This window comes from Bos indicus, chromosome 8, assembly GCF_029378745.1.
Source record: "Bos indicus isolate NIAB-ARS_2022 breed Sahiwal x Tharparkar chromosome 8, NIAB-ARS_B.indTharparkar_mat_pri_1.0, whole genome shotgun sequence".
In the NCBI taxonomy this organism is placed as follows: Eukaryota; Metazoa; Chordata; class Mammalia; order Artiodactyla; family Bovidae; genus Bos; species Bos indicus.
Window position 1 is genome coordinate 55,594,666 of NC_091767.1, and position 26,294 is coordinate 55,620,959.

A 26,294-nucleotide genomic window follows, 5' to 3' on the forward strand; every position below is an offset into this window, starting at 1 on the left:
CAGTAGACCATTTTAAAAGAATGTGTTGGTCACAAAATATTGCAGAAGGTGAAACATTTATTATGAACTGACTCATTACTTTACATGGAGATTATATTAAATCTTGTTTAACGAGGGCAGTCTTCCGAAAGTCCTAGTCATTTTTGAAGGTGAATTTTGATTTATGTTAATTTGAAAAAAGCAACTTCCATAAGGGTTATATACAGATTGTTTTTAATGACTTCCTTAATCCGGCAAGTTATTAAAAAAAAGTCTTACTGTAATGAGCAGTAAACTGACAACCAGTGACTGGCTTAGAGCCCTACCATATTCAGGCTTTTCACTACCAGGATGCTATAAATTTTAAGCTAGTTTATATAAATTTGCATGTGTTAGTCAGTATGTAAGACGTGTGTTTTGATCAAATTAATTTTAAAGTTTTATACTTAATTTTTCCTGTTTGAGGATTATTTTCTCTGTCTCCTGGTTATTTCTTTATAAATGAGATAAGAAATGTTAAAATTTTAGTTAAAAAGAGCTCTGTGAACAGGAAAAGAAACATTTTGCATAATGCTGTACAATAAAACCTCAATCAGAAATGTGCTGGGAGATGTATGGTTAGTTTGGTATAGAAGTTTATTCAGGATATTCCCTTTGCTTCAGAACTTGTTGAAAGTGTTTCACAACCATGAAATGCTCTGAGGACTGGGAGCCACGCTTAAGTCTGTGTGACTGGGATGGTAGGGCTCCTCCTGAAGGCCCCTCTGCTTGGGAGGAGGGGTGGGCGGAGCCCCTGCTGATCTCCATCTGTACTCTGGCCTTTGTGTAGTCAAGAAAGTCACCAGTGATCTGTTTCTGAGACATGAGTCTTCTTCAGAGGAAGTGATGATTGAGGGCATTGGTCATGGCATCAGTAAAGAGTCAGCAAGGCTCTTGGGCCTGACTTCTCTCTCCTCCCCATCCCTACTGCCATAAACAAACTTCCCCTGAATTGCCCTGACCTAAACTCTGGAAGTTGGTGATGAACAGGGAGGCCTGGCATGTTGCGATTCATGGGGTCGCAAAGAGTGGGACACGACTGAGCGACTGAACTAAACTGAACTGAAGCTAATTCCTGTGCTGAAAGGACTACAGTTAAGAGTAGCAGTATATACATCCTCTAAGTGGGCTGGTTTTGAGAGTAAAGAGAACTGGACAGCAGGTGTAAAGGGGGACAGTCCAGGACTTGTGGTCACCCTGGCCAGATTTTCATGGTTCCCTCTGCCCTGTAATTATCCTCCTTATGTGTTTGAAAGCGGATTTACCCTTTGGTACCAAGTAGATGGGGTATCTGAAAGTTGCAGCTGATGAGCAAACAAACCATAACATGAGTTTTAGAGTTCTTGATCATATTTGTGTGCTCGACCTTTGGCGTATTCTTGCCAGTTGGGATTTTGTAAGTTGGCAGGGACATCTGAGCACTGCACCTGTGCCACTGGAAAGTGAAGTTAGCTTGAAATGCATTTGAAGTCAAATTAGAAAGTCCAGTGTGGAGGTGGTATTTACAATCTTGCCTGAAGTATTACACCAAAACCTTATTGTGATTGTTGAAAGGAGATGTGTTTTAGTTAATAGCAGCCTATTGCAACCCTATCATTATGGGCCATCTGCATATCTATGCTAAGAGACAGTGCTACCCAAATGCTTTTTGTTGTGTGGCTGGGTACTTTGTCTGACTCTTTGTGACCCCACGGACTGTATCCCACCAGGCTCCTCTGCTCATTTGATTTTCCAGGCAAGAATGCTGCAGCAGGTTCCCATTTCCATACTCCAGGGGATCTTCCCGACCCAGGGATGAAACCCACATCTCTTTCATCTCCTACAGTTGGCAAGTGGATATTTCACCACTGCACTCCCTTGGAAGCTGTACCCAAATGCTTAGAATAGTCATTATGTGAGGCTTCAAATAGAAGATCCACACTAACTCTGCAGTAAATAATGTGGAGGCTCAGTTATTTGCCAGGGACTGTGCCTTATTCTTTATGTGGCTTCTTTCACTTATTCTTCAGAGCACCCTGGTTGAGAAAGTGGGTGGGGTGTTGTTGACTATAGACTGAGGCTGAACAACATCCCCGAGGCTACAGGGCTATTAAGTAGAAGATTTTTAACCCAGGCAGTCTGACTCCAGAGAGACACTCTTGTTTGCTGGTAAAATCTGTGCTACCTGTTATTATAATTAGTTGATTATAACACCACCACCTCTTTGGGGGTGGAGGAATACTTTATAGAACTCTTTCTCATACTTGGTCATCTTTGATCTTGAGGTGACAGAAGAGTCATGATGAAGAGATGGGGCCACCCTTTTCAATTGCTAGAGGGCTTTGGTTATGACATCAGTAAAGGGTCTTACCTGGCTTTAAACCTGTCTTCTCTATCCTCCCTACCCCCACCATCATAGACAGATTCCCCCTGAGTGTCCCTGACCCAAACTAATTCCTGCACTGAAAGAACTACAGTTAGAGTAGTGGTTTTGCAACTGACTTGATCAATAGCCTTAGTAAAGTCCAGGCTGGGTTTCAGACTAGGATCTAGAATTTTTTCTCAATTTGAGGTACTGTGATTTATAATGTTAGGAATAACTGACTTTAAAGCTTCTCTTTTATTACCAAAGCAGTTAGGATTTCCATATAATAGGATTCATATATTTTATTATTTTTTTTATTTTCACTTTGTTTCTGTCCTCTTTAGCTTTTATTAGACATTACCTTCTTTTTTTCAATATACCAATATGTGTTTACTTTTTAAAATTAAATTTCTGTTTTTTAATTCTAGGTTATTAGTTTTACTTTTTAGAAGTTTTTACTAACCATTCACATTTAAGATAGTTTGTCCTCTCCAAATTGGCCGCTGCTTTCACAGTGTGACTCTTTGTTCTTAACAAATTTGCTAGTATATTTACATGATCCAACTGTAAGGAAAAAAGATCTGTGTTTAATGTTTCTAAGTTTGTAGTTTTATAAAGCATAATAATGCAACTCTGGTAAGTTTCTTATGTAATAAGTTAGGGAAATACCTAAACTGGCTACGCTTTTAAAATAACAGTAGAGAAATAAAAATAAGCTTTTGTTGTAAAATCGTGATTTTTGTCTTTATCAGTGTTCAGTTTCTCCTGTTCACATGTCTAGCAAAAGTCCAAATAGCCTTCCAGTGGCAGAATGGTAGAATTGTTAGATTCATGATGAGAGTCCGTGCCAAGTCCAATTTGATTCTAGAGCAATTATGTTATTAGAACATTGCTGATTGCCCCAGTGCCTATTGTTCAGCTTAACCTTTAAATGCTAGTGGTAATTAACTACTTTATCATTCTACCAGGAAACTCCAACATGTAGAACTCTGTTCTACAGTAAAATTCACAAATAAAGTGCTACCCACAGTTCCTGAAACAGCCAGTTTGAAAAGAAAAAGCTATTTGTACATGTGTGCCAATAAATAAACATTACCATTTAGTATTAATTAAAAAAAATATTTTGTCATTGTTTAAAAATCAAATTTTCCTTTTTGACAGAGTAGCAGTAATGTTCAGTGGAGAATATCAGAATCAAAAGACTCAGTGAATCATACACAGATGTACTCACTTTTCTTCTTGTTGTAAAGCACCACATTAGTAGGATGAAGGGGTGCAGAAGTATATGATGGAGTAAGGCGAAGAAGCGGCAGAGCCGCCACATTGCCATACCTAAGGCGTATCATGCCTCAGATCCTACTCTACTGGATGACCTCATATGGATTTGTTTAGCCAAGGGACCCTCTGCAAAGGAATGTACCACATGAATTTTGGATTACAGTTGAGGTGTGCAGAGGGGTCGTGCAGTCATTTCTGTTCATAAAAAAATAATTCTTGGCAGCTCAGTGCCACTCTTTGTGCTGGGTGCCCCCACCGCCGGGGATCTGCAGCCTGGAGTGGGTAGGACCTTGTAAACAAATAGGTATCAACTGACTGTGAATGCTCCACTGTCTGGGTGAATAAAACATTAGGACACAAAGAGTGATGGATTCTGCCTGACAGTGTCTGAGGGAGTATCGAACAGTGAAGTTAGAGCTGGTTCTTAAGAATGGTGAAAGAGGGTTTCAAAGGGAAGATACTGAGAGAAAGGACATTCTTGAAAGCTGGGTGGGGGTGGGGAAGGCTTCCAGTGCAGTGACAAGAGGCACGGGATAAGGTGGAGCAGCAACATGCTGAGAGCTCTGAGACCAGGCCTGGGCTGAATTGGGGCAGAGAGTGAAGGGCTTTGAAAGACAGCTATACTCAGAAGTTGGGGTTTTTTCCCCCCTGTGGATAGTGGGACACCGTTTGCCATTTTTTAAGGAAGGGTGAGAATCTCTGGAAGGAGATTTGTTTGAGAATCCCAGAAATGTGGAAGATAGACTGGAAAGGGGAAAAACTAGATATAGGGGTTGGCATTAAATTGGTAAGTAGTAACTCACAGATGGTGTTTGTGTGCATGATTTCAATGGCAAAATGGTTGTAAAAGCCTAATTGCATTGGGCCATGGTAGGAAAACAAAGCAGAAGCATTGAAGCAAGTCTTAGCCTGGGAATGAGGATTGGAACTCAGTGGGCATAGATGATAGTCAAGAAGCTATCAGTATGAAATTGTTTGACTTGTAGTGTTTTGCTTCTGTCTTCAGCCTTTAATGGATAATGCCTACTGTCTTTTCTGCCACCAAACATAAGAGTGAACGTTTGAGTAGCAGTAGTTACCATGCTTGGTTCCTACATTTAGAGTAATCATATAAAACCCTGAGATGGATTGATACAGAAAGGAAGGGTTTAGAGTTACTCATCCCCTATCAATGGAAACCCACTTACTAGTCCTCAGTCTTCCTCCTCTAAACTCCCACCCTGCACCCCTGTCTCTGGAGCTAGTGGAGGAGTTGCCATCATCACATCTGACCACTAGGGAGTGATCTTTTTATAGCTATACTGACCCAGGGTGGGCTTCCTACATGGCACTAGTGGTAAAAAACCCATCTGTCAATGCAGGAGATGTAAGAGATGCAGGTTCAATCCTTGTGTAGGGAAGATCCCTTGGAGGAGGAAGTGGCAACCTACTCCAGTATTCTTGCCTGGAAAATCCCATGGACTGAGGAACCCAGCAGGCTACATCCATGAGGATGCGTAGAGTCTGACACGACTGAAGTGACTTAGTACGCACGCATGCAGGCATCAATGCGGAGTGGGTCGGGGGAGGCCTGTCTCCTCTTAACAGCTTGGTGAGCGTATACTAAGAGCAAAAAGGAGATAAAGTCTCATGTGATTTTAAAAAATGACAGGGTTAAATGACTGGTCATCTCTCAATTCTGCTTTCCTTTCTAATTCCAGAGCTCTTCGGTATCCCCATCAGCCAGTTTCCGAGGTGCTGAGAAGCACAGAAACTCCACAGACTATTCCTCTGATAGCAAAAAGCAGAAAACTGAAGAAAAGGAGATTGCAGCTCGTTATGTAGGTTCACTCGCCTTTGCTTTGGGGGAAGCAGTTTATCTTGCTTTTTAATCAACAGCCTTTTTACCCTCTTAATATTACCAACCAAAACTAGACCACAAGATAACATTCTAGGAGAGAAAACTAGTTAATACAGTTGTAGTTGAGTGTCAGTTGGCTGACTGAAAGCCTGTGTTTGCAGGTGAGTGAGCCAGGAAACAGTGTTTGATCTGGCAACCGATAGAGGACTTGTGTTCTGTATTATTTCTGTTAGGTGTATTTGCTTCCCTCCATACATTTCAAGGTGGTTGAATTTTCTGTGGCCAGCTAAAAATGTTAAGGGAAAATGTAAAATCACAGACAACCTGTTAAAATGTCTGGATGACCTCCTGTGCTGAGGAATGTAGCACGTTTTGGTGGAATGTTACTTCCAGAGACATCCAGATGTGTTCCTAGCATGTACCAAAGCTCATTTCCCTTCCGTGACTGCTGCTTCAGATCAGTGAAGGGAGGAAGCGGGATAGGACTCCCTGGAGTGGAGGCACGCTGACCACGTTCCACTTCTGTGCTGGTGCCCTGCAAGACTGCAGGCTCAAAAGAAGCCAAGAACTTGAGTTTTCATGTGAAACCTCCCAAATTCAAAACTGTGGCTCCTTACCCAGTCTTTGAAAGACACTGACAGGACAATCCCACCCATGTGTAGGCTGTATTATGTAGCATGGGCAGGCCAGGTGGCACCTGATGCTCTAGACTAACAAGCCATAAGCTTTGACTTTCTTCAACTAAAATGAAATCATCCTATTACCTATGTCATAGCATCATCACGAGAAGTAAGGAACACAGTACATTGTAGAGTGTTTGCCACTGTTTGGTGCTGTTCGTTTTTATAAAATGTGAGGAATTACTCTGGGCTTTACTCAGGGTAAATCTGGCTGCTTTTTTTTTTTTTTTTGCTGGGGGAGGAGATAATGCTTCTCAATTGTCAATGCAGGACAGCGATGCTGAGAAGAGTGATGACAACTTGGTGGTTGACGTTTCCAATGAGGTATGTTTGTGGCTCATTTGACTTCCTGCTCTTACCCAGTTATAACAATGACTAGTGTCCCAACAGTTAGTGTCCACAATGTTTTCTTAATTTCTAAAGGGACCCACAATTTGTTTATCTGAAAAATTTGTGTATTACACATCCTTTTTTATTGTTACTCTTATCTATGAAGTGCACATACGTTCTGTTACCAACAGGAATGCACACCAGACATCTGTGGTCAGTCTACAGGTCTCCTTGACAAGTTACTTGCAAATTTGTAGAGTTTTTTTTTTGTTGCTGTTTTAAAATAAATATGATAAATTTTGTAGTATTTTTATTGACCTCGATACTGAATATTTTCTACAGCAATTTGATGAGTCTTAACAGTCTGTTCCAGAACATTTTTTGCTCCTAAGCTATTGAAGACTTCTGGCTTGAAACGTCCACACCAAGTACTCTCGCATTGTGAATGTGCTGTGCTCTATTTGATACCCTTGATGTTTCTTTGTAGGATCCATCATCACCTCGAGGGAGCCCAGCACATTCCCCAAGAGAGAACGGCCTGGACAAGACACGCCTGCTCAAGAAAGATGCCCCAATCAGTCCAGCTTCGATTGCATCCTCCAGCAGTACTCCTTCCTCCAAATCCAAAGAACTTAGCCTTGTAAGCAGTTGTTCATTTTTGGGGGGGGTTTCCCAGGAGGCAGCTAGTGGTAAAGAACCTACCTGCCAATGCAGGAGACATAAGAGACATGGGTTTGATCCCTCGGTCTGGAAGAGTCCCAGGAGCACATGGCAACCCACTGCAGTATTCTTGCCTGGAGAATCCCATGGACAGAGGAGCCTGGTGGGCTACAGCCTGTGGGGTTGCAAAGACTTAGATACGTCCAAGTGACTGACACTTTCCTCACTTTCACGGTCTGTCTTTGCGTTGCCTGTTTCCAGATGATTAGTTTTAATTCTAAAATTTTATTTTTCTTCATTTTTCCATAGGACTTTGATCACTAAGTATATGTATATTTTCAGTATTCAAGTTTAATTGACAAAGGTACTTTGGAACAGAGTGGGCTCACTGACTTGGTGATGGATGTTTGTTTTGTGAGTCTTTTTGTAAGGATGGGGGAAGGACATGGGGAAATGTAGTGAAACGTATCTCAGTGAAGATGAAGATACACACATTGGGGTTACAGAGATGGTTTTGTCATCTGTGGTTTATGGTAAATTTAGTTTTTGGCTTGGATGTGATTTTGTTGGTAGCTTTGTTTGAATTACCAAGCTATATATGACTGCAATAATTTTCCCTTCCTAACTAAAAAGTTATCTGTCATTTATAAAAGTCTGTCTTGAGTCACACCACAAATCACAAATGCAAAAAATGAAACTGCCTGCAAGTCAGGATAATCTTCCTGTAGCCCCGTCTTTTGTGGCTGTGTAGTTAATTGCATTTTTATGTGATGTGTCTTCCTTTTTCCTCACCAGTTATTTCCTTATAACATAGTGTTAAAAAAAAATTCAGTTTTCAAATAGCCTTTTGAATTCACAGCTGAAAGAAAGAAAATTCCTCAGTTTGTCTGCAGATTTGGAGGCTGTGTCTGGTACAGGGCTGCGTTTAGTTTATTTCTATTGTTTTCTCTTGGCCTTCTGGCTTGTTAATGACAGCTCATCTGTGCTGATCTCTGTGATGATTCAGACTGGTTCTTTTTTAAGGGGACCTGTTAACCAGGGGCGCCTCTTGTGGCATGAACAATCCATCAGGAACCCAACAAAACCACTCAGTCTTAAAGCAACCAGCAAGTGGCCAGTCACATCAGGACATCACGAACTGTCAGCCTTTGTCTGACTCAGACCAGTTGCCTGGAAATGGTTTCCTCTGCCCCAAATTCAGCTTTGATTTATGTCCTCCTGAACATTGGTTTTGTGGTCTCAGGGAACACTTTTTGTTTCTTTGTTAGCCCTTCTAACTAATAAAAAGAAAGGCCCACACTGAAGAATCTTGTCCATTTCTTTTTCCTCTCCTTCTTCTTTACCATTTCAAATGTTTAACATAGTTGTTAAAATTGTGTTCTAATTACCGGTGTATTCCATTACATCTCTTGTTAGAACGAAAAATCTACTACTCCTGTGTCGAAGTCCAATACCCCTACTCCACGAACTGATGCACCCACCCCAGGCAGTAATTCCACTCCCGGATTGAGGCCGGTTCCCGGAAAACCGCCAGGAGTCGACCCGTTGGGTTAGTCAGAAAAAAGTTTCTGTACATATTTATGCTTCCTGTTTTTAAAGAAATTATAGCAATTTAAAGAGTGTAATATATTAAGAGTACAATGATCAGCATGGACTGGCTGTGAGTTTTTTTAGTCCGAATCAAGCACCTAGCACTTACCCTGTCTGACACATAGTAGGTGTTCAGTAAATTAAGGCAAATGTTTGAACCTTGATGAAAGCTTAAATGACTTTTGCAAACATTAAAATAAGCTTATTTGAATTACAGATCCTATTTCTTAACATATGTAAGAACGTGTTACTCATTGTATTCATTAGACCTCATTATTATTTCCTGTGTGTGTCCTTGGTTTTTCTCCTCCCTTCTGTTTGGGTCTGTAGCTTCAAGCCTAAGGACTCCCATGGCAGTACCTTGTCCATACCCAACCCCGTTTGGGATTGTGCCACACGCGGGGATGAATGGGGAGCTGACCAGCCCCGGAGCTGCCTACGCAGGGCTACATAACATCTCCCCACAGATGAGCGCGGCTGCTGCTGCTGCCGCCGCGGCTGCTGCCTACGGGAGATCACCAGTGGTATGTTGTGAACTTTTACAGAATAAAAGTATTTCAGAGCTCAGAAAATGGCCATGCGTATTTTTGCCTAGGGTAGTTTTTATAGCTTGAGGTATCTGTGGAGCAACCTGTGCTTATTTATAAATTAAACTGCATGTTATTATATTGTACGATTCATTTTCTTTCATAAGATAAGGGCAGTTTTTGTGTGTAATAGTCCTTAAAAAAAAAAAAAGTCAAACCTACAGAAGTAGAGCAGATAATATAATAAATGTAGTAACCCCTTCAATTGCATCATGAGCGTCAATGATAATAGTGGTTTTTTTTTTTATGTTTGTTCCACCCCCAAGTATGTGACCATGAAATCATGTATATCCTTCTATCATTTCATCAATGAATACTTGTATATTTATCTCTAAAATCACATTTTAAAAGCATCTATTCTCCTAGAATTTGGAAAGGTACTGAGTAGGATGAAATGAGTTAATGTAACTGTGTTTATTTCTGCTGCCTTGCTTGGGAACAATTGTAGGTTGGATTTGATCCACACCATCACATGCGTGTGCCAGCGATACCTCCAAACCTGACAGGCATTCCAGGAGGAAAGCCGTGAGTACCAAGCTCTGTGCCTCGTGTTCACTGTGTGTCTGGGCCCTCACTGGCCCTTTAGACTCTGAGAACTACTGGGCAGTGTTGGCAAGTTCCTTCAGCTTGCAAGGGTTTTTTTGTTGTGGGGATTTTTTTTTTTTTTTTTGGCAGAATTTTTTTTTTTTTTTTTTAGCACAAGGCAAGAGGTAATGAGGTGGGGTTTTAGATTTTCAATTTAAAATCTCAAGCTTCTGATGTGGAAATGCAAATTGTTGGGGCATCTCTAGTAGTCAGATCTTCTCTACATCTGTTACTGGTTTCAAGGCAATTCTTTTATTGTCTTGGGGGGAAAAAAGTCATCTTACGTGCAAACCTAGATGCTCAAAATTAGAGCATGTTAGGGAACGACATGCCAAACTTCAAAGGCTAAAAAGAAAGAAGCTCATTTGTGTTTCTGGCAAAGGTGGCTTGCTCAGTTGGCTTCCTGTCCTGTGAACCGGGTATTTGGAGCCTCTACAGTCTCATGCCCCCTCCAGCCATGAAGGTGAAACACACACAGCAGTTGTTCCAGCCTCTTCTTGTATGTTCCGATCTCTCCCATGTGTCATTCCTTATCCTTCATTTTAATCCACTGCACCTAATTTTCATTACTGTCTATGCACAGCTCTCTGCTCTTTGTAGTGCTCACAGTTTATGCTTGTTCAACAAATGATTGAAGATGGGTGCCAGTCTCCTTTCACTGACCTCCTGTTGCTTGTTTATTCACTGCTGTACACGCAGGCATTTAGTTGTCATCCTGTTGTTTCCTGCCTGTCTTCTTTTCCCCCCCCCAGTTGCTGGCCCCACAGCATTAAACATGCCTGACCTTGACCCTTCCTTCACTTTCCACCTGATGTTTCATGTTCTTGGCTCTTCCTCTGTAACTTCTCTGCAGACTCTACCCTAAACTTCCCTGTTGCGTCATACACAGTACTGGTTCCATAGCCAGGTTGCTCAGTAAATATTTGACTGATTAATAAGCAAGTCAAGGCAAACTAGACTTTGAGTTCCTTGAGAGTTGAAGGTTTAAATATCAATTACCATAAAATTCTCTGTGTTTGTGCCTGTTCGGCAAATAGTTGTTGACTGATTGACAAGTCTTGTTGACCAAGAACCCTGGTGTATTTGAAGGTGAAAGTTTGGTCTGTTTCAAACAGTGACTAAACAACAAAGTCAAGGGATTAATTGAATAAACTGAATGCCAACAAGTTTCATATAAACCAGTGGAGATGGAGAGGTTTCTTGAGGGAAGTGGTGTGGTCCGTTTTCAGTACTGTGTGGAGTTACCACTTAGTCAGCAGGCAGGTGTACCCAGAGCTGTAGTGTAACCACTGCCAGGTGAGGTGGTGCATCACCCTTTCAGTAGGGGTGGTGGGTAGCAGGATGGCTAAGAGTCTTTGTTCCTGGAGTTACCAGGTCACACCTAATGCAGTTGGCAAATGACATCAGGAAACCCCAAAGATAGCATGGTGTGTTCAACGGGGGTTGGGTTCTAGAGTGTAATAGATCCAGGGTTGAATTCTGACTCTGCCGATTGACACTAGGAAGGAACTGACTTTTTGCAGAGTTTCTCAACTTCGTGAGCCTCAGTTGGCTCATCTTTAAAAACAGGGCTGGCACCTCCCTGATAAGAAGGGCCCGAGGATGAGATGATATGATAGAGGTTTAGTCCAGTGTTTGGTTTACAGTGGCTGTTCAGTCACCTGCTGCATCATTTCCTCTTGAGCTTTGCCCAGGTTATTATCAGTTTTTCAATTGCTTATGCAATAGAACATAGTGGGAGGCAGAGATACTGTAAGAAGATTAGACTGAGTATATTAGATCCCTCTTCCTTTGTGTGTGTGTCTTCAACAAGGTACCACGACATACAAATTAGCTCTCATTATGCATATAGAGAGAAATACTTGAAGAGATGATGGAATATGGCTTCTAGATCACAGGATGGAGAGTTGTGACACTTGTGCATGTTTTTCAACAGGAAAACTATCTTTTGTGCTACAACATAAAACATAATAAATCACCTAAAGGCTTTCTTCACCATATACACAAAGGAACTGCTTTTCTTTAGAAGGACTTGAAACATTTGTGCATCTCTCTCCTTGTTGTTTTTTTTTTTTTTTTTTAACAGAATAATTGCTAGATATTATCACAAATTATAATTAAATGCATATTCCAAACTAATGAATAAAATAGCATTTACTTGCTAATTCACCTTGGGTCCTCTTGCTTATTCTGTTGAATTAACAGAAGTTCTTCTCAATAAGTAACTGAAATAACAACAGAGTTTAATTTTAACATCAGCTAGAAGTGGACTTTTTTCCTCACATGCTACTTATATGAGGCTTTTATAAATAATACAAAAGTATTCAATTGAAACCGTTGCACTAATTATATTGTGGGAGATGGCATGTGACTTCAGCCATAACAAAAGGTCTCAGGTTTATGGGTTTTAAGCTGCTCACAATACAGAAATTCTTCTCTGCTGTTGTTTTTATTTGTTTTTATAAAGCACGATTTTTCAAAATAGGAACAGTTCCTGGCACACAGTAAACTCTGAAGTTTTATTTGTTGGCTGGTTCACCTTCTAGTGGGTTCATATGCTCCCAGAACCCAAGCTTCTCTCCTACTGAATGCTGCATGGAGTGCAACAGCCAGACCTTTCTTTGTGAATTTAGGGTCTAGTTCAGTCGTATGAGACATCAGATACTTGGAGAAGGTGTCATGAAGTTTAGAAGTGATGAGTGTGATGTTATGGAACTAGGCCTCTCAGAGAGGGAGGAGGAAGTACAGGTGGGAACGCCAAGAACCTTCTAAGCTGTGCTGGGTTTTCATCCAAATATGATGCTCCAAATAAAATAGGATCCTTAATACACATGTTTTAAACAGGTCTATTTACAGATGTCTGAATTGTTTGAAGTATAGTTCTGTCAGGAAGTCCAAACTTCCTTTCTCTTGACCGTCTCCTTTGGAGACCACTCATAGTAGCTCTTTGTAGTTTCATCTGCCGAGAGGCAGAAAGAGAGAGAGACGGGGTAGAGAGGGTGGGAGAGACAGACAGGGGTAGAGAGGGTGGGGGGAAGAGAGAGAGAGTGTGTGTATGTGTATGTATGTATTTCTCTGGCTTCCTGCACCTGTTACTTCTAGCCCTGTATTTTCGTGATTTGTTGGACATCTCAGCTAGGCATCTTGAGCGTGTATTACTTGCAGTACAAATTTATTACATTCACAAAGTGCTTCCCCAGGTTTACCCGGTTTTCAGAGTACTCTGTTCCTTGTTCCCGTGTGCTCAGAACCTGTCATTATTGGCTTCTTCCTCACTTCTCTTCAGTTAAGTCCTATAGAATTTTATATCCACTGTTACTTCTAGTGTGTCATCCTTTTCCTGACCTGGTTCAAGTGCCCCGTTGCCTCTCATTTAGATTATTGGATTAATTATCATCCAATAATTATTGGATGAATTTTGCATTAATAAATATTGGAAAAATTATTGGCTTAATTATTATCTAGATTAATAATTGTCTTATTCCTCCTATCTGTTGTACTTTGTGCTACCAAATTTATTCTGAGTGGCTTTGCTCCTCCTCCTACAAGCATTCTTCAGTAAAATCTATTTGTGAAATTCTCAGGCTAACCTGTACATAGTATGTGTGTGTATGTATGTGTGTGTGAGAGAGAGAGTTACTTTATCAAGCTAGCTCCTTTGCCACTTAACTGTGTTGGGGGTCATTGCTGAATTAGTGAATTCCTGAATTAAAACCAATCCAGGACTTCTCAAAAATCATTTCACCTCATCCTTTTACAGCTGTTCCCTCCAACCTGGAAGGGTTTTTCCATCTTCCTCCCTCTTTGGTGAAGTCCTTCCATTCTCTAAAATCCATCTCCAGTACCATGTCTTTCATGAAACATAAGGTTTATTTTTGCTTTTTGAACCACGACAGAACTTCATTCTTCCATCTTGCACCTGGTATTGTAACCCCTTTTATACTTTTCTCATCATACTTCCTAGATTATAAGCCACTTACGGACAAGGCCAACATCTTACCTGATTTTGTGTCTCGGCATGACATCTGTATCAGAATATGTGAATAAGGAGTATTGATGCATTTAATTAGATAGAGAAAAGAATAGATTTTCAAGCTTGCACCTCTCTCATTTCTAGGAAGGTTGGCTTTCATTACACATTCCAGTACTCTTTGCTAGCTACACATCAGAGTTTGTTGAAATCTGATAAGTATGTACTAGAGCTTTCTTTTTTCCAGTCTTAAGTATCATTTATATATGTGTATTTATTTATACGTTATATATATATTTTAATAGTAAACAGAGGGCTACATTATACCCTTAATGCAAGTAGACTCTTGAAATTCTTAATTCAGGGAGTTCCAGGAACATAGTAGGAGCTCACAGAGAGGTTGGGGAATGTCAAGAATGTCATGTTGAAAAACCTCGAAAGAAATTATGTGCCTGGTTTCTTAACTATTTAAATTCTCAAGGCTCTTTAAAAATCATTAGTTATTCTAGAGGGGAGTGAAGGGATATCTTTTCAAGGAAATGATCATTAAGAATGTATAACATCATCTCTAAACTTGGAATAATCTTTTCTTTAAGATTTACTTAATGACCTCTTAATTGCTAAATCCATTAGCCTTTGTCTCCCCTCAGAATTTCACAGCCTTCCCCTCCTTGCCTGAAGTGACACCTGGCTCTCTGCTGAGGAGACTCTCCACCTGCAGCTCTCCATGGGCTGCCCTTTCATTTACTTCACGTCAGTCATCCTCAGAGCCAATGGCAGGCTTATAAAGGCTGTGCCGCCCTCCCCACCTCCTGTTCCATTCCAGTGTCTTCCAGAACTAAACTCATTCTGCCTTCATGTGAAAACCCATCCCATCTCAAATGTGTGCCTGAGTCTCCACCCCCTCTTCTGCCTTGTTGGGAGAGTTCTCAGGTAATTTAAGACTTTATACTTGGCTTGGGGGCTTCCTCCACGCAGAGGCTGCCGTCATCCTGGATGTCCGTGGTATGCAAGATCAGCCCTTTCATAACCTCATTTCAGGGCTTGGACCACGTCGTCTCTAATGAACTTCTGTCCTCTTCGATATCATTTATCTACTTAATAGACCCCAGGGAAGACCTTGTCATCACTCTCCACTGTGTCACCTTCATGAGCCCCACATGCCATCGAGAATAGCATTCTCAGCCTCTACGCAGCCACAGAAATCTTTGGAATTACAAATCTGTTCCCAGCTTTCTTACTGTCTCTCAAGCCTAGGCTACCAGCTTCTCCCCTAGATTGCCACATTAGTCCCCTGACTAGTTTTCCTTCTTCCATTCTATAGTCCATTCTCATCCAACAACTAGAACGATCATTTGAAAACATGAACTGAATTGCATCACTCCCTGCCCTACACAGAAGTCTCCAGTGACTTCCCGTTCTGCTCAGAATAACAGCCCACACTCCACAACACAGCCTCTAGGCCTTTTTAACATGGGTCCTGCCTATTCCTCCATCTTCTCACTCTCCAGTGAGTGCTCGCTTGCCTCCTCACATGGCTCCTCTGCTAGAACTTCAGATTTGCTGTTCCCATCCTGGCACACTCTCCTCGAGGCCCTCTATATGTGAGACTGGGTCCTGCCTTCAGGCCTCAGCTTGTATACCGTCTCAGACCTCACTGTGCACTTTTAGTCTCTCTTATCTGAAACCTTGTGTGTGTGTGTGTGAGAGAGAGAGAAAGAGAACTGCTGTCTGAGATTATTTATTTATCTGCTTATATATTATCTCTCTTCCCTTCTAGGATGTAGGCTCTGGAGATAGGGACTTTGCCTATGTTGTTCACCTCTGATTCCCCACCATCTGATGGTACTTGGCACATATTGGGCATTTATTTAGTAACTATTTTCTGACTGAGTAATGTAAACATTCTGCCTCACTCTGGCCTTCAGTTGACCATCCTTTCCCTCCTCATACCATCTTCCTTTCTTGGCCAAGGTAATTTAATACCTGCTCTTTATATTGCAGCCCAGTTGCCCCAAATGGGGCAATTTTCCCTGTTCTGTCAAATTCTCCATTGTTCATAGCACTGACCATATGACAGCTTTATTTATGTAAGTATCTCACTGATGCACCAGTGTATCAGCCCTTCAGCCCATCTGCCAACTACCCCAGAACCCAAAATGTCATTTTAGGAGAACAGGGGATATGTGAGGTTTTTTTCTCTTTGTTGCATTAAGTGCATCACGCACTGGGATACCCGAGAAATACATTATTGACCATCTGTGCCCCCTTTGTACGTTATCATGTCTCCTGATTTTCTTTCTCTCTGACTGCTCTTGCTGGGGTCCCCTAAATGTTGTAAGCATTTTCTTAAGTTCTGTATCTAGTCTGCTCATTGCATAATCTGCCCCAGATTTATCTTTTTCTGCTCCTTTAGCTTCAGCTCTCGCCACTTTGTGGATGAGCACACAGTGATCTTTCTGACCTAACCTCTCTTCTGAATCACAGTGCTCAACTTCCGGTTGAGATGTTTGATTCCTCACCTGCCCTCAAGTTGAAGAAAACCATACTGTTTACCTCCCCACATATCTCCCCTTTGGTTATGCCTCCCTGTCACCCTCACTAATGTGTATTGTAGCCTCACTAGTCACTTGGTTCCAAGCCTGAGCACCCTTCTCAGCATCTCTCTCTCCAGGCCACACATCCAACACATCTCTGAGTCCTGCTGCTTTGACCAAAGAAATGTCTTTCTTGGTTTCCCAGCTTCCCACCACTTCCGCCCTCAGCAGTCTGACATCCTGCTTCTCTTCCATATCCTAGTTCTCAGTGTAGTCTACAGAGCAAGAGAAAGCCCTCTGCCCTCTGTCCCCAAATCTTCCACAGCTTTGTCCTTTCTGGGGACTTTCAAGATGTTGTTGATGGTATCCTCTCAGTAATGGGTCAGATTTAGATGCGTGTGGCTATTCTGTAGACTTGTGCACCAAAAGTCTAGAACTAGAAAACTGTTTTGATTTTAAAACTTCCTGAAAGATCTAGGCTCCTATCCTTTGTCTACCCATAAATGCTTTTCCTTGGTATGTCTTTCATAAACTCCTTCCCGTAAACAGAGCACATTCTAAAGCTCCATGCCAAGGAACATGACATCATTTCCAAAGTGGGCTGCTGCCCATGACGTTCCCCGAGACAGGCCCTGCTCCCTCCTGCTCACTGCCAACATCTCGCGCCTCCTGGAACCCAACTGGCATCATAACAGTCTCACTTGTCATCTGTTCCCTGAATTCAGTGCCTTAAGAATAGAGGTGTCTATTGAGGGAGGTGCTTGAACTTAAGTGAACCAAATGCTTTTACAACTAGAGGGTTTTCCCTGGAAATGACTTGGAAATGGAGCTGCTGATAGGCACTAACAGGTGGGCCTCTGGGGCAGTCACATGGGAGGCTTTTTTAGGTTCTGATTCCATTGGGAATTATTGGGATTTGTTATTGTCAGGTCTGATGGAACTTTATCCAAAAGTTTTTATTCTTTTTGGTGGCTCATATGCCATTTCACCATGTAGGCTTAAAGCATTGTCATGCCTTAAAACTTCATAATTTTAGCTTCTGATTTTCATTAGTAAGTCACTTGATTGGAGTGAGGTGATCTATAGGTTAAAATCGTATCAAAGGCTTCTGAATCACCTGAATTACAAGGCAATCTCAGTTTGCAAAGTGACTGGAGGTGTAGATAGTATACTGGGTATTGGTAATCTTATTTAATTCTCTGAGAAGTATAGGTAGCATTCACTCCATTTTAAAGATAGAGACTGTGTCATTACTGATATCATACGGCAGGTAGCGAAGAGCTGACCTGATATTTGATCAGAGACTTAGCTCTATGGCTCTGAAAGTTAAGTTCTTTCCACTATATTCAGTAAATTTGACCTATTTGCAAATCTTAAGTAGCACTGAAAATGTTTTATTTTTCATCTCATTACAGTGATCAGTTAAGTAACATTTTTCACATTCTCCTTTTTCCTGTCTTGTCTCCTTCCCACTGTCTTAGGGCATACTCCTTCCACGTTACCGCAGATGGTCAGATGCAGCCTGTCCCCTTCCCCCCGGACGCCCTTATCGGCCCCGGCATTCCTCGACACGCTCGCCAGATCAACACCCTAAACCATGGGGAGGTGGTGTGTGCGGTGACCATCAGCAACCCCACGCGACACGTGTACACGGGTGGGAAGGGCTGCGTCAAGGTCTGGGACATCAGCCACCCTGGCAACAAGAGCCCCGTCTCTCAGCTCGACTGTCTGGTGAGTGGACATGAATAAACATGTTTTAAGCCTTCATTCACAAAATAGGCTGGATGTACCGACAGCACGCAGATTGATCCCAAGTGGATGGCTATCTTCAGTGGTTTTTAACTTGGCCGCTGTCTTCTTTCAGTTACTCCGGGTAGATTCATCTGGTTCTTCACATGTGGCATGCACTCCAGTACAGTTTTCATTCACCCTGCCCAGTTCCCGGGAGCAGGCAGTTTACTCGTCTTCCTGTCTGATTAAAACAGTTAAAGAAAACTAAGACAGGACTTCCTTGGAAGTCCAGTGGTTAGGACTCTGCCCTAGAGGGATGGGTTCAGACCCTGGTTGGAGAACTAAAATTCCATAATGCCACTTGGCGGTAGCCAAAAAAAAAAAAAAAAAAAAATACTAAGAGCCCATGGTGGTTTCTGTGAGAGTGCACCCAAGTATCAAAATCTGTCACTTCTGAAGACAAGTAACTTAATGCTTTGTGTGATAAACATTAGCTACCCCCTTATCTGTCTCATGGGTATTTGTCCTTCAGTTAAGAAATTTCAGTTTGATTTTCTTCCTTGGATAAACAGGAGAATTTTTGCAGCAGCACAGAGCTAGATCAGTTTACCATAGTTACACAAGACTCCCGTAACCTCATGAGCTGAGGACTTGTCTTTTTCCTGTCACTTAACACACCTTGATCAAGCCTTTCCTCTGTTTGGGTCTGCTTAATCAAGCCCACAATGTCCCTTGGCCAGGTAATGCAGGGCCTGGCGATCGGAAGGGACTGCAAGGTGTCTAAGTCCTTGGCACTTTCTTGGAGGCAGAGAAGCAGGGCCTTTCAGCAGCCAGATCACTGTACCCAGTTCCCAGGCCTGGCTGCTCCAGGGTGGTGAGGGCTGCTGAATCTGTGGGTGCAAATGACTCTGGCAGCTGGTTGACTTGCTGATGGTGGGAGTGGGTCTAGATCTTTGTATTTTCATGCTAATTAAGATTAAATATCTCAGTACTAAATTTTGTAGATCAAGTTTAAGTACTTCCTTAATTTCATGTAATTTGCTAGCATTAATCCACTTTATCATTGTCATAAGTGAAAATGGCTCATTAAAGCCAGGAGGGAACACAATACTTTTATGGATTTCTGCTCTCATGTTAATGCTGTTTTCCTTTCCTCATGAGTAACCTCTTGATGGGTTTTGTCTCTACAGAACAGGGATAACTACATCCGTTCCTGCCGATTGCTCCCTGATGGTCGTACCCTAATTGTGGGAGGGGAAGCCAGTACGCTGTCCATCTGGGACCTGGCAGCTCCCACCCCGCGCATCAAGGCAGAGCTGACGTCCTCAGCCCCCGCCTGCTACGCCCTGGCCATCAGCCCGGACTCCAAGGTCTGCTTCTCGTGCTGCAGTGACGGCAACATCGCTGTGTGGGACCTGCACAACCAGACGCTGGTGAGGTGGGTCAGCAGGATCCCTCGCCAGGGCCGAGGACTTAACTGTGCTGTGTGTGTGTGTGTATTTTCAGAAAGATGAAATACAACTATCTTACTCAAAATTGTTAAGAGGAGAGAGCCATTTTAAGATACCGTAAAATCTTGTTTTCTGTACCATTTGAACTTTATTGGATAAGGGCTTCTTGTTTCTTTTTTTTGAATTATACTAAGCGCATCCAATTCACATTTTAAAATACGAGGTTGATTTTACATAATTAATACATGTAAGGTGTCCATGAGCTCATTAGACACCTATAATTTGCCATCTGTGCTAACAAACCATCCTTGTTGATAGACACTCATTGAGAAGGTTCACCGTGTGTGGCTGTCTCCTTGGTGCCATGTGTATCTGACACAGTCTTTCTTTTTGACAAATAATCATTGAGCTTCTACCCTGGGCCCAGGCATTGTGTCTGGTGTACCTCACCCTGAAACTGTGTAGATAATCTGTAGTCCCATTTTTCAGGACGAATAGAAGTAATTGTATTTGTGTAGAAATGAGGTGATAAAGGATTGGCATTGATAAGAAAAGCCCTAAAGCACATGTGATCTTCAGGTGTCAACACCTGAGAGAACAGGAGACAAGAGGAGTGAACTGCTAAAGGTTTCTGCGGAGATTGTAATGGAGGCCAGTGACAGGGTGAAGGAAAAGAGACCCCTGCTGTCCATCTGTAACTTATTTTGCAGGATGCAACTCTGAATGATTCTAAAAACAAAGTAGTTATCACTTTTTCCCCTTTAGGGTAAGGCTGTTATGAGGAACTGCTTCTAATCCCCACCCCAGCACCCGTTTCTTACACATTTTATATGCTCCTGGGGCAGCCTCCTATGTTGCATTGTTGCTCAAGGGCAGAATTTGTCCTGCCCCTTCCTATGCCCCTCCCCAAAGCTTTCAGAAGGGAAAGATCTCCTACATATTCCCACCTTCTCTCCTTCCTTCCTATCCCAAGGATAGAGTAGGTCTCAGATCATATCTTTGATTAATTCATATTTATGTAGCTGTGTTCTCTTGTTTCAGATGGATATCTTTTTCCTATCAGTTATTTCAGTCATGTTTTAGCATATGAGTAATTTGAAGAGTACTTCCTAAGTTTTCATAAATAAAAAGTGCAAGAGATTCAGCATCTCAATTAAACTTTAATCTCTCTACATAAATGCTTTGTTATTATTTTGAATAATAGAACACCTAATAAACCGAAAGGAAATATACCAATCAGGCCTGCAATGAAACTGATGACTAAGGAATTTTAAACTGAGTTCACCTAAAAACTTAAAAAGTTCAAGGACTTTTCTCCATGTTGGCATCTTCAGGCAATTCCAGGGCCACACGGACGGGGCCAGCTGTATTGACATCTCTAATGATGGCACCAAGCTCTGGACGGGTGGCTTGGACAACACGGTCCGGTCCTGGGACCTTCGTGAGGGGCGGCAGCTGCAGCAGCACGACTTCACCTCCCAGGTGTGTACTCGAGCACGTGCCATCTTAGAGACTGGGTTGTGTGAGATATATGAGAGACTTGAGCAGCTATTCGTTTACCATGTGACACGAGTGGTAAAGAACCCACCTGCTGATGCAGGAGACATAAGAGATGCGGGTTCGATCCCTGGTTGGGAAGATCCCCTGGAGGGAGGACATGGCAAACCCACTCCAGTATTTTTGCCTGGAAAATCCAATGGACAGAGGAGCCTGGTGGACCACAGTCCACAGGGTTGCAAAGAATCGGACACGACTGAAGTGACTTAGCACACACATATGACTTTGTGAGATATATCAGAGACTTCAACAGCAATTCCTTTACCATGTGACAGTCACTTTTGACGCTGAATTAGTTAAGAAAAATTTTATTATTGTCAAAGTACAATGGTATATATTTTATTGACAGATTTTTTAAAAAATTTCATTTATTACAAGCTTTTTGCAAACTTTTATTTCAATAACCATTACTCTGTAGACCTTTGAATTTCTCACAATTGATTAGTAAGTTAGATTGTGGACATCTGACTCATTACTTGGGGTTACACACTTGCCTTGATTTCTTCCTGCACAGTTAACATTGTCTTGATGTCTTTCACCATTTAAGTAGTATCCCCAGAGGAAGCAGTGCCTCGCCTCCCTGTTAAAGGAAGTACATCCTCTGTAGCCACCATCGTCACCTGTTTCCATTCTAGATCTTTTCTCTGGGCTACTGCCCGACCGGAGAGTGGCTGGCTGTGGGGATGGAAAACAGCAACGTGGAGGTGTTGCATGTCACCAAGCCCGACAAGTACCAGCTCCACCTGCACGAGAGCTGCGTGCTGTCGCTCAAGTTTGCCCACTGTGGTAAGCAAGCCCCCGTGTCCACCATCTGCCCTTCTACCTTCCTGCTGCTTTGTTTCAAGTCTGGTCTTCAGTTCATGGATGTATCCCTTCTCAGAATTCTGTTCCTTTCTCACACATACCTACTTCCCTAATACTATGTCATTTTCTGGTATCTGTCTACTTCATCCCTGTCCTAAGTATAAATAACTCATTTATATAATGTGAGAGTGGGCTTTATCTTGCCAGTGAAAAGAAACTCTTACTTGTTTCAGATGAGGTAAGTTTTCTGTGTATCATTGAAGCTCTGTAACACAAATCTTGGGACTCTGACAAAGTAATAGACACTGCCTTTTTTGAAACCCTATTTCTTTAGGCAAATGGTTTGTCAGCACGGGAAAGGACAACCTTCTGAATGCCTGGAGAACACCTTATGGGGCCAGTATATTCCAGGTAACGCTTCGCATGTGTAGCCTTCACTCCCAGTGTGCTCACCGCATGGTGCTTGGTGCTGTGTGGTTCTCTCTCCTGTTTACATGTTAGAATAGAAGTTTCATGTCTTCTCTGAAATTTTATGTTTTGCACTGTGGCTTTTAAAAATTTTGTGTAAAATTTGAGCATTTTGCTTGAATACTAATTAGCATGTTATCAATATTTCTGTCCCCTCTACCCCAAAAAGAGTGCTAAAATTTATTAGGAAACTAATAAATTTGGACTAATTTTATAAACTTTTATTCTTATTAACTCAGTAGTACTTTGTGTAGTTTGTGGGATTATTTGTAGGAGAACTGGATTGTTGGCAGGATACACACGTACAAGCCTCATCTCTCTTGCTAGTATGTGAAAATTTCATAAGCAAGTCAAAGATTACCTTTTTAACCTTATGTATTTGGGATGCTCTTTCCTAGGTGGTTTTAGGAATAGCGTAATAGATTTGCAGCCTTCTTAACCACGTGGTATTAAGTCATCACAGAGGAGATTAATTAATTTGAATCTAAAACTGCATATATTGAGTGAAAGTACTGTGTAAGATAATAAAAATAGCATATTTTTGCTGTTTTGAAGTTTATAATGTAACAGAGTGGTTTTTGTATCATAACTTTTGGATGGTCCCAACCGGCACTTTTTTAAAAAATGTATTTAGTTTTGGCTGTGCTGGATCTTTGTTGCTGTGTGCAGACTTTGTCTAGTTGCAGTGTGCAGGCTTCTCATATGGTAGCTTCTTTTGTTGAGGAGCATGGGATCTAGGCTCGTGGGCTCGATAGTTGCGACTTTGGGGCTCTAGAGTGGGCTCAGTAGTTGTTGTACACGGGTTTTGTTGCCCCGAAGCATGTAGACTCTTCCTGGACCAGAGATCGAACTCATGTCCCCGCGTGAGCAGGCAGATTCTTAACCACTGGACTACCAGGGAAGTCCCCAACCAGCACTTTTTTGAAATATGAAAATATTTTAAGAGTATATCTTTTTGTAATAAGTGTGTTATATCTTGTATCTGCTGGTTTGGGAAATAAAATGTATTTAATACAGGTTGCAAAGTGAAAGTTTGGGAAGTGCTGGTAGTAGGTTAGCATCTACAATCTACATGTCAAACATTTATTTTTTTTAACTATTCAAAGCCCCAGTAAAATCTTGTGGGATTTGTTTATTTAGCACAGTTAAAAGTTAACTGTGAATGCTTTGCAATTGGTGTAGTTGGTGTACTTGAATGTGGTACTGGAACTCTATGAGGGATACATTTTTTCTCCTAACTGTTGAACTCACTCCCACTTGCATATTTACGTTCTGTTTTTACATGAGGGTCAACTAGGATTTATATTAGAAATATTTTTACATTCCCTGTCTCAAAAAAAATAGTCTTTTCAGTGCAGTTCCCCCTTATTTAACCTCATCTGGACTCTGAGACTCCCCTCTGAGGTGACAGATGGGTAAAATAGGGCCAGACAGGTTAAGTGATGTGTCTAGTGTTCTGCAGCTCCATCTACACCCAAGCCATCTGAGTGAAACTGAGGGTTTTCATACTGAGAACACTGCCCTTAGCTGGAGACCAGGATTTGAAGTAAAGCCTTCCTTCATCAGCAGGGGGAATTGTACCATGGACTTGCCTGGCGCTCAGTGTCCCCGTCTCCGCACCACTCCCAACCCCTCCCACCACCTCCTACCCCCACCCACCCTCACCCACCCTCCCACCCCAGTACAAGAGCCTCCAGACCAACAGAGGGAAAGCACCTGGCTCAGCCGTTTTAAGAATATACCTTAAAGGGACTTCAGGGACTACGTTTTCTCCTTGGGCTCCTATTTTAGTCAAGGGAACATGCTCTGCTTCTTTTTGCTCTGAGTCCTCCAGTCCTGCCTCTCAATATTCATAGGTTTTTCTTTCAGTCTTTAACGTGTTTGTGTGTCTCTTTCCCAGTCCAAAGAATCCTCATCGGTGCTCAGCTGTGACATTTCTGTGGATGACAAATACATTGTCACTGGCTCTGGGGATAAGAAGGCCACAGTTTATGAAGTTATTTATTAAGGACAAATCTTCATGTGAAATGGACTCCTTCTCCTTGTAGCACTTTTTTCTCTCATCCTTCTGTTCCCCCGCATCCAAAACCAAGGATTTCCTATTACTCATTGCAGTTGTGGAATCAGCCCCTCCTCCCCCACTTCCTCCCTGCTATTGAATTGTGAATACTCATTAAGAACCTGTGATATCAAAATCTTCAGCTATCTACTTGGAAGATCATGGATAACCCTACTTAACAGTGAAAGGAATCTTTAATTATGTATTATATCTGTAATATATTTATTTTGTTTAAAGAAGGCTTTCTAACAATGACTGACTAAATAAAGCTGTCTGTTCCTGCATTGGTAATGAAGATGCGTTGTACTTGATACCCATCCCCCCCTTTTTTTGGCAAAGGAGGGGAAAGGAAGGTTTAAAATAACTGATTAAAAATGTCACTAAATGTAGACTAATGACTGTATAGAGATGTGAAATGTATAATTACATATGGAAGCAATATGTTGCTGTGTTGTTAGATTTTTTTGTTTTTGTTTTTACATATTTTAAAAGATGTTTGGAAATTTAAACCATTAGAATGTGACAGACCACATCATATTCATTTGAGTCTATTCAGACAACTTTAACAAATATATCTATAGCTTTAGATTATATTCGATAAAAGTACTTGGACTTTTTCTTTTTTTTTTCTCTTTTTTTGACTTGTTGACAAGTGTCTTTGTAATATGTTTTTAATTCCTTTTTTATTGTATTATAGACAGATGAACAAATTAAATTTGGCCTCAAAGGGAGAACTTAATCCCTTCTTGATATTTTTGCCACATTTCTTTGCAAAGGGAGATGTATGCCTTTGGGCAGTTTTGTCTACGATAAATTAGGGGCTATTTTTTGGCATGTTCTTTGGGAATGGCGCAGATCCAGGGGAGGAGTCCTCCCACTGTGCAGGTCACGTCTTTTACAAGACAAGGACAGCAGAGGAGGATTTGCAAGGGCCTCCCTCTGAAAGCCAGGAAGAATGGACTCTCACCTGGGATGAGGACTTGCTTTCTTTACCTCCAGTTCTTTCCATGTCTTAGTTGGATGTCCCTGAAATGGACACAGACTGTGCCATTGTGCCGGAAACATTGTTGTTATCTTTTATGTTGTTGTTGTTGTGTTAAACTATGATATGTGACTTCTTTTTTTAATTATTATTATTTTGTTCGAATGCTTTAAAAAAATCTTTTAAGTCTGTGGATCTGCTGATGTACAGTGCCTTTGCTGCTATGGATCAAAATCAAGAGAACTGTGTAGATAAACTTTATTGTATAAGTAGAAAATTACTTAATTTCATACTAGAAATGGATGGATGCTGCAAGTTGAAACGGACTGTCCATTGACGTTCCTAGTGTGGTAGCAGAAAACAAAATGGTGTCTTAAGTGCTTAGTGTTTGATGTCATTAACAGTTTCGTAAAACTCTACAGTGTAGAAAGATTTTGATACTAAACTGTGCATTGTACATAGTTCTAATGCATTGTATTGACCACCAGTACTTCTATAATGGTAGATTGTTTGTGCATTCAGACTTTTAAGCATTAAACATAAATAACTTCTAGTATGCTTATTTCTAATTCTTTGTTTTGCTGGCTTTAGTTTTTTTTTTAACTGTGCCACTCCTTATATATATTAAGACTTATAGTTTTATTCAAGGGAGATTGTTGTTAAAAAGTCACGTGGGCTTTTTATTGTTGCTCTTTTAATTCTGTTTTTGTTTTTACTTGAGAAGAGCTAGAAGGGAGAGTGGATAGAAGTTACTGATGACAGGTTGCTACCAAATATTTATTGACTGCCTCTTTAGTTTGTCAAAAAGTTGGCTTGTTACTCA

General features: G+C 41.4%; 1 protein-coding gene across 12 annotated transcripts in view; it reads left to right on the forward strand.

Moving 5' to 3' along the window:
- Positions 1–26,027, forward strand: part of TLE4 (TLE family member 4, transcriptional corepressor) — a 154,943-nt gene extending 128,916 nt beyond the window's left edge. For all 12 annotated transcript variants that reach the window (XM_019966104.2, XM_019966105.2, XM_019966107.2 and 9 more), the window contains 12 exons: positions 5,341–5,460; positions 6,431–6,484; positions 6,978–7,130; positions 8,567–8,699; positions 9,071–9,264; positions 9,776–9,852; positions 17,901–18,150; positions 19,341–19,588; positions 20,936–21,083; positions 21,794–21,944; positions 22,297–22,373; positions 24,331–26,027. In XM_019966104.2, coding sequence (XP_019821663.2) covers positions 5,341–5,460; positions 6,431–6,484; positions 6,978–7,130; positions 8,567–8,699; positions 9,071–9,264; positions 9,776–9,852; positions 17,901–18,150; positions 19,341–19,588; positions 20,936–21,083; positions 21,794–21,944; positions 22,297–22,373; positions 24,331–24,438 — 1,713 coding nt within the window. In that variant the 3' untranslated portion in view covers positions 24,439–26,027. The remainder of the gene's footprint in view (positions 1–5,340; positions 5,461–6,430; positions 6,485–6,977; positions 7,131–8,566; positions 8,700–9,070; positions 9,265–9,775; positions 9,853–17,900; positions 18,151–19,340; positions 19,589–20,935; positions 21,084–21,793; positions 21,945–22,296; positions 22,374–24,330) is intronic.
- The last annotated feature ends 267 nt before the right edge of the window (positions 26,028–26,294 follow it).